The sequence below is a fragment of the Pelophylax lessonae genome, assembly GCF_965119305.1.
Source record: "Pelophylax lessonae genome assembly, chromosome: 11".
Taxonomy (NCBI): Eukaryota; Metazoa; Chordata; class Amphibia; order Anura; family Ranidae; genus Pelophylax; species Pelophylax lessonae.
The window spans coordinates 53,049,842-53,058,321 of NC_138778.1; the positions used below are offsets into that span (position 1 = coordinate 53,049,842).

An 8,480-nucleotide genomic window follows, 5' to 3' on the forward strand; every position below is an offset into this window, starting at 1 on the left:
TGATTTCTTTACCTATTCTACAACATACACTCTAAGGTAGCAGCACACCCTATATTGAATCAGCGCACTTTCCTACCCACCACATGGAATGGAAGATGTACCTGTGAGGGTGCTAGGCAGTCCTGTGCCTACAGTATCATAGCTGTATATCTACAGTGTGAGCTCTAGAGCACATGTGTCAAACACAAGGCCCGTGGGCCAAACCTGGCCCTCCAGGCCATTATATGTGGCCCTCACACCTCTCCTGCAGCTGCGGAACCCCCTTCATTTCCACCCCCACCTTGTCTCAGCAATCAGAGAGGAGAACAGATTCCCATTCCCCCCCCCCCCCCTCGCCAGATCCTGCTCTTTTCTGTGAAGCCAGGGAGAGGGTCCCCTCTGCCCCTGTCTCAGCAGAAAGGAGGACAGAACTCCTCCTACAGATCCTTGTCTCTCTGCGCAGCCACAGCACACCCCCCTCATCTCCGCCTCTCCTGGTCTCAGCAGTCAGCAGACTCAGGCTGCTGACTACCACCCTCTCAGGTCCTCCTCCAGACCCTGCACTTTCTGCTTCCCAGCTTCTTCCAAACAGCTGGTAAGTGGTTGAACTATGATATAGGAGGTTTGGGGACTCTGGACATCTAGTCTTTCAGATACAACCGGCCCTTTGAGGACAACCATAATGCTGATGCGGCTTGCAATTACATTTTAGATGGACACCCCTCTGTGTTCTGGAGCAATGCTGCCTCTGATTGCTGGTCTCAGGAGTCTTGTAGTGAGATTTGATGATTTCGCTACTCTTCTGGTCACTGTTCTCCTTGCTGGAGGCTCCGAAACCAGAAGGCAAAGCTCCGCCTATACCAAGATGGCCGCCACCACACAGTGCAGAATGAGGCATGGGAAAACATTAACCTGTTGGTGCCTACAGCACAAAAATATACAAAAATTGTCGGTGCTGAGAGCACGCCCTGCGTGCTCCTGGCACAGTTACCGATGGCTAACGGAAAGCTCCCGATGGCTGCTTGCCATCGGGAGCTTTCGGGTCATGTGACAGCCAATCACGGTGGTCACATCATCCTAAACCCCTCCTGGCATCTAAAACCCCTTAAAGGGCCCGGAGGCGCCAGCGGGTTAATGATAAAGATTAGGCACCTGGAGATCACAGGCAGTACTGGTGACCCGTCCTTTGCACTCTCCCTGATTTTTTTTTTTTTCAAGCAATTTCCTAGGAGTCACCAACTTCAACAAGTGAACCAATAAAAAGATGTGACTGTTTTTGCTGAATGCTTGTGAGAAAAAAAAAAAAGACAGCCAGGCAACTAGCATTTTTAGGAGATCAGCTACATTTGTCTCTGTATAGGTTTGCTTTTAATATTAATAATTGTTTATTTATCCCATTACACTTTTTTCCCCCCAAAGGCTATGGCTGGAGGATATGGGGTGATGGCAGATGACGGTAACATTGACTACTCTGTACATGAAGCCTGGAATGAAGCCACCAACGTCTACTTGATAGTGATTCTTGTGAGCTTCGGCCTCTTCATGTATGCCAGGAAGTAAGTTGTTGGCCTTCTTTAGATCTTGTCTTTGATTTCTCATATTGCATCTCTAAGCTTAACATTTTGGTTTAAAGGAGAAGTATGCAGCTTACTTATGGCCATACTTCTCTTCTGGGTCAGGCTAAAGCCTGCTGTCAGCTGAGGTCACAGAGCCGCTTTAGACTCTGGACGTATCCCGACCATGTTGTCTGAATTCATCCAGCTGAGTGCTGAAGCCAGCTACACCCACGCCCTCACCAGCCTGGTGCTCCAGTGAGCACTGGAGGGGCACAGCAAAGAGCGGTGACTGACGGGCAGAGCAGAGAGCGGTGACTGACGGGCAGAGCAGAGAGCGGTGACTGACAGTCACTGCTCTCTGTTCACTCTGCTCAGAGCTGACTGAGCAATCAGCGGCCATGTGATTGCTCAGTTTTTGGGCTTAGAGCCAGTGGGGAGCAGCTGTTGCATCACGTAGATATGGCAGCATGGAGATGAATATGTAGGTGACTGACGGGCACAGCGGAGATCGGTGACTGACGGGCACAGCGGAGATCGGTGACTGACGGGCAGAGCGAAGAGCGGTGACTGACGGGCACAGCAAAGAGCGGTGACTGACAGTCACTGCTCTTTGTTCACTCTGCTCAGAGCTGACTGAGCAATCAGCGGCCGTGTGATTGCTCAGTTTTTGGGCTTAGAGCCAGTGGGGAGCAGCTGTTGCATCACGTAGATATGGCAGCATGGAGATGAATATGTAGGTAACTGACGGGCACAGCGGAGAGCGGTGACTGACGGGCACAGCGGAGAGCGGTGACTGACGGGCACAGCGGAGAGCGGTGACTGACGGGCACAGCGGAGAGCGGTTACTGACGGGCTCAGCAAAGAGCGGTGACTGACGGGCACAGCGGAGAGCGGTGACTGACGGGCACAGCGGAGAGCGGTGACTGACGGGCACAGCGGAGAGCGGTGACTGACGGGCACAGCAAAGAGCGGTGACTGACAGTCACTGCTCTTTGTTCACTCTGCTCAGAGCTGACTGAGCAATCAGCGGCCATGTGATTGCTCAGTTTTTGGGCTTAAAGCCAGTGGGGGGCAGCTGTTGCATCACGTAGATACGGCAGCATGGAGATGAATATGTAGGTTTGTATTTTTATAATTCTATACTTCTCCTTTAAGACATAATGTGACGCTGTTCCAAAAAATCAGCACCTAAAGAAAAAGCTGTCCCTGCATAGGAAGCAAGTAAGAACTACTTCCCCGTACGCTATGGGTTCCCCCCTGTTGACCAACACTGACACAACTGTGTCCTATTGTGATGCAGTGTGATGAACCACATGTCCCATAGGAAGTACAGCTTGAAAATGAGTCTTTTTTTTTTTTTTTAATCTTCTACACTAAACCACTACTCCATTCTTATTAAATCCTAAGTATAGCCACTTAACGACCGCCCCATAGCAGAAGCCAATCAGTGGGTGCCTGCCAATGGATGACCGCTTGCACCCGCCGATCGTTAGAGAAGTTGGACAGAGCTCTGTAAGCAAGGCAGAATTCCATCCTGATGGGGGAAGTGGTAAATTTAAATAAAATCCATCACATCCCTTATGCTGGCCATATACTTAGCAATATGCACGCCCCCCCCCCCCCCCCCCTGCTGGGAGAAGACTGCGACTATTGCTAGCGGCTATAGTAGACGCTGGAGATGAAAAACAAGGTATGCAGCGCTTGATACAAACAATCAGCAGAAATTAAATAATGTTGATAGTCACTCCATGCAAAGATGGTGTCGTGTTAAAAATATAAAAGTCCAAAGACAGAGGGGCCTCCAAAACCGTCCCATGCACCAGGTATTGCAGTGATGTTGAAACCTCCACCAGACACCAGTATGTGTGGCCTCTTACCAGCTGAAGTTGATCCCCATTACAAGGATCCGCAAACACTTCTTATAGGTAATCCTCACTACTGCAGATAGGTGGATGGATGGATGGTCCCTCCTGCCGATCAGACCTCAATAACCTCCAGGATAACAGGCCCTCATATGAGCACAAAAATGCTCATAGTGTAGGAAGTTTGGAACATGAAACTTTTAATGAATAAAAAGCAGATTCAACACTCACATTTTGCAAAAGATAAAACAAGCATCAATGAACGGAGTCCACCAGGGGTCCTCCAGGGGTGCATTCAGGCAGGTTGTGTGGATGCAGCAGCCAACAACATCAGTCCTTGAAGAGGGAGACGCTGGGGAGATGTGTATAGTGCGAGCGATACCGGTCCCCTACCGGTTTCATCATACACTGACGTCTTCAGGTCAGTGTTAAATTAACGCAGTGTCGTATCGCAAAAAATGGCCTGGTCATGAAGGGGGGTAAATCTTCTGGAGGTCAAGTGGATAGTAAAAAAAAAACAACATTAATTACTATCAATGCAATGTGTCGATCTATGAATAGAGGACACTTTGATATTTAAGATGTTTCTTCTATTCTATTTCAGGAACAAAAGGAAGATCATGCGGATTTTTACAGTGCCACCGACTGTAGAGACAGCATCCGAGTCAAATTTTTATGATGATATGAAGAAGATTCGCTTGCGCCAACAGCTAGAGATGTATTACATTTGTAAGGATTTCATCATTTATTTGGGAGCCTTCTATGAAATAGGCAAATTATTTAGGACTGTTATTTCTAACGGAGAGCAGATACCGCTATAGGTTGCTTACTACAGGGCTTGACAGATTTTCTTTGAATTGAGGAGCCTACTAAAAAAGTTAGGAGCCAGTTTTTTTTAACTAATTGGGGTGGCAAGGAATTGAATGCGACCATATTTTCTGTTACACCCCAAATGAGGGTGGAATATGAAATATGGAGAAGAAATGTCTATCGTGCACTGTGCTGGCAATACATTTCTTCTGCTTATTGTGGTGCCATCCCCTTATTGTTAGTGTACTGGAGATATACATATAATGGGAAACATGGTCACATTGCTGTGCCTTCAGTAGTACATGGTATGTATATACTTTGTTAAAAAAAATGAAAGGAACACTTTTTAATCAGAGTACAGCATCAAATTAAACTCCTGGGATATTGATCTGGTCAGTTAAGTAGTAGAGGAGGTTGTAAATCAGTTTCAGCTGCTTTGGTGTTACATATTTAATTCAATTAGCAGGTGCACAAGATGGGCAACAATGTGACAACCTCCAAAACTGGAATGGTTTTACAGATAGAGGCCATTGACACTTTTTCTCTACTGATCTTTTCTGACTGTTTTTCGCTAGTTTTGCATTTGGCTAGGGTCAGTGTCACTACTGGTAGCATGAGAATACCTGGACCCTATCGAGGTTATAGAGGTTGCACAGGCAGTCCAACTCCTCCAGGATGGCACATCAATATGGGTTTACTGTGTCCCCCAGCACAGTCTCAAGAGCATGGAGGAGATTCCAGGAGACAGGCAGATACTCTAGGAGAGCTGGACAGGGCCGTAGAAGGTCCTTAACCCATCACCAGGACCAGTATCTACTCCTTTGTGCAAGGAGGAACAGGATGAGCACTGCAAGAGCCCTACAAAACGACCTCCAGCAGGCCACTGGTGTGAAGATCTCTGACCAAACAATCAGAAACAGACTTCATGAGGGTGTCCTGAGTGCCCGACATCCTCTAGTGGGCCCTGTGCTCACTGCCTGGCACCATGGGCCTCGATTGGCATTTGCCATTAAACACCAGAAATGGCAGGTCCGCCACTGGCGCCCTGTGCTTTTCACAGATGAGTGCAGATTCACCCAGAGAACATGTGACAGACATGAAAGGGTCTGGAGAAGCCGTTCAGCATGACCAGTTTGGTGGTAGGTCTGGGAAGGCATATCCATAGAGGGACGCACAGACCTCTACCGGCTAGACAATGGCACCCTGACTGCCATTAGGTATCAGGATAAAATCCGTGCACCCATTGTCAGACCCTACGCTGGTGCAGTGGGTCCTGGAACCTCATGGTGCATTACAATGCCTGGCCTCATGTGGCGAGTGTATACAGTCAGTTCCTGGAGGATGAAGGAATTGATACCATTGAATGGCCCCCACGCTCACCTGACCTAAATCCAATAGAACACCAATGGAATATTATGTTTCAGTCCCTCCCACGCCAGGTTGCACCCCAGTCTGTTCAGGAGCTCCATGATGCCCTGGTCCTGATATGGGAGGAAATACCCCAGGACACCCTCCATTGTCTCATTAGGACATCAGGCATGCATACAAGCAAATGGAGGCCATACAAACTACTGAGTGCCATTTTGATTTGCTGCAATGAAATTTCAGCAAAATGGACTAGCCTGCTAAATCATTTTTTCACTTTGATATTTGGGGTGTCTTTGAATTCAGCCCTCTGTATGTTGATAATTTTCATTTCCATCAAGCGATGTGGCATCCTTTCATTCCTAACACATTACCCAGTCCATATCAGTATAGATATCCAGCATGAGATTTTTCCCCATTGAGTTCTGATGTGTTTTCAAAGTGTTTCTTATTCCAAAATGGATTGAATTCATTATTTTCCTCAAAATTCTACAAACAATACTCTATAATGACAATGTGAAAAAGTTTGTTTGAAATCTTTGCAAATTTATTAAAAATAAAAAGGAAAAAAAAACACATGTACATAGGTATTCAAGCCTTTACCATGACACTCACAATTGAGTTCAGGTGCTCCTGTTTCCACTGATCATCCTTGATCAGTTTCTACAACTTGATTGGAGCCCATACGTGGTAAATTCAGTTGATTAGACATGATTTGGAAAGGCACACATTTGTCTACTGTATATAAGCTCCCACAGTTAACAGTGCATGTCAGAGCACAAACAAAGCCATGAAGTCCAAGGAATTGTCTGTAAACTTCCGAGACAGGATTGTATCGAGGCACAAATCTGGGGAAGGGTACAGAAAATGTTTCTGAAGCATTGAAGGTCCCAATGAGCACAGTGGCCTTCATCTGTAAATGGAAGAAGTTTGAAACCATCAGGACTCTTCCTAGAGCGGGCCACTGAGCGATCAGGGGGAGAAGGGCCTTAGTCAGGGAGGCGATTAAGATCCCGATGGTCACTCTGACACAACTCCAGCATTTCTCTGTGGAGAAAGGAGAACCTTCCAGAAGAACAACTTTCTCTGTAGCACTCCACCAATCATGCCTGTATGGTAGAGTGGCCAGATGGAAGCCACTCCTCAGAAAAAGGCACGACTGCCTGCCTGGAGTTTGCCAAAAGGCACCTGAAGGAGTCTCAGACCATAAGAAACAAAATTCTCTGGTTTGATTGAACTCTTTGGCCTGAATGGCAAACGTCATATCTGGAGGAAACCAGGCACTGTTCATCACCTGGCCAATACCATCCCTACATCTTCCAACAGGACAGCGAACCTAAGCACACACCCAAGATAACAAAGGAGTGGCTACGGGACAACTCTGTGAATATCCTTGAGTGGCCCAGCCAGAGCCCAGACTTGAACCCGATTGAACAACTTTGGAGAGATCTGAAAATAACTGTGCATTGACGCTCTCCATCCAACCTGATGAAGCTTGAGAGATCCTGCAAAGATGAATGGGAGAAACTGCCCAAAAATAGGTGTACCAAGCTTGTAGCATCATACTCAAAAAGACTTGAGGCTGTAATTGGTGCCAAAGGTGCTTCAACAAAGTACTGAGCAGAAGCTGTGAATACTTGTGTACTGTACATCAGATTTTCTTTTTCTTTTTTTTTTTTTCATTTGCAAATATTTCAGACAGTCTTCTTTCACGTTGTCATTATGGGGTATTGTTTTTAGAATTTTGAGGAAAATAATGAATTGAATCCATGTAACATAACAATGTGGAAAAAGTGTAGCGCTGTGAATATTTTCTGGATGTACTGTATACAGCGTGTAAAATGTATGTACAGTATTTCACAAAAGTGAGTACACCCCTCACATTTTTGTAAATATTTTATTTAATCTTTTCATGTGACAACGCTGAAGAAATGACACTTGGCTACAATGTAAAGTAGTGAGTGTACAGCTTGTATAACAGTGTACATTTGCTGTCCCCTCAAAATAGCTCAACAAACAGCCATAAATGTCTAAACCACTGGCAACAAAAGTGAATTCACCCCTAGGTGAAAATGTCCAAATTGGGCCCAATTATCCGTTTACCCTCCCCGGGATCATGTGACTCCTTAGTGTTACAAGGTCTCAGGTGTGAAAGGGGAGCAGGTGTGTTAAATTTGGTGTTATTGCTCTCACTCTCGCATACTGGTCACTGGAAGTTCAACATAGCACCTCATGGCAAAGACCTCCCTGAGGATCTGAAAAAAAAGAATTGTTGCAGTACATAAAGATGGCTTAGGCTATAAGAAGATTGCCAAGACCCTGAAACAGAACAGGCCCAATCCATGGTCGATCAAAGAAGTTGAGTGCACATGCTCAGCGTCATATCCAGAGGTTGTCTTTGGGAAATAGACGCATGAGTGCTGCCAGCATTGCTGCAGAGGTCGAAGGGGTGGGGGGTCAGCCTGTCAGTGCTCAGACCATACGCCGCACACTGCATCAAATTGGTCTGCATGGTTGTTGTCCCAGAAGGAAGCCTCTTCTTAATATGATGCACAAGAAAGCCCACAGTTTGCTGAAGACAAGCAGACTAAGGACATGGATTACTGGAACCATGTCCTGTGGTCTGATGAGACTAATGCCCCGTACACACGTGCAGATTATCTGAAGACTTTTGTCTGCAGACTTACCAAAACCATATAATATGAGGTCAAACCTAAACACTTTCAATTTGTATGCAATCCGGCAGGCCCTTGAACTACATAGAAAAGGTAAGTCTGCAGACAAAAGTCTTCAGATAATCTGCACGTGTGTATGGGGCATAAGATGAACTTATTTGGTTCAGATGGTGTCAAGCGTGTGTGACGGCAACCAGGTGAGGAGTACAAAGACAAGTGTGTCTTGCCTACAG

The 8,480-nt window shown here is 46.3% G+C and overlaps 2 protein-coding genes across 2 annotated transcripts in view; both read left to right on the forward strand.

The window, feature by feature from the left end:
- The window catches only part of LOC309566766 (ER degradation-enhancing alpha-mannosidase-like protein 2), a 242,145-nt gene that overhangs the window by 188,355 nt on the left and 45,310 nt on the right, over window positions 1-8,480 (forward strand). The window lies entirely within an intron of this gene.
- SMIM19 (small integral membrane protein 19) overlaps window positions 1,365-8,480 on the forward strand; it is a 9,080-nt gene continuing 1,964 nt past the window's right edge. The window contains exons 1-2 of the mRNA XM_082272062.1: window positions 1,365-1,535; window positions 4,002-4,126. Of these exons, the coding sequence (XP_082128188.1) occupies window positions 1,402-1,535; window positions 4,002-4,126 (259 nt within the window). The 5' untranslated portion in view covers window positions 1,365-1,401. The remainder of the gene's footprint in view (window positions 1,536-4,001; window positions 4,127-8,480) is intronic.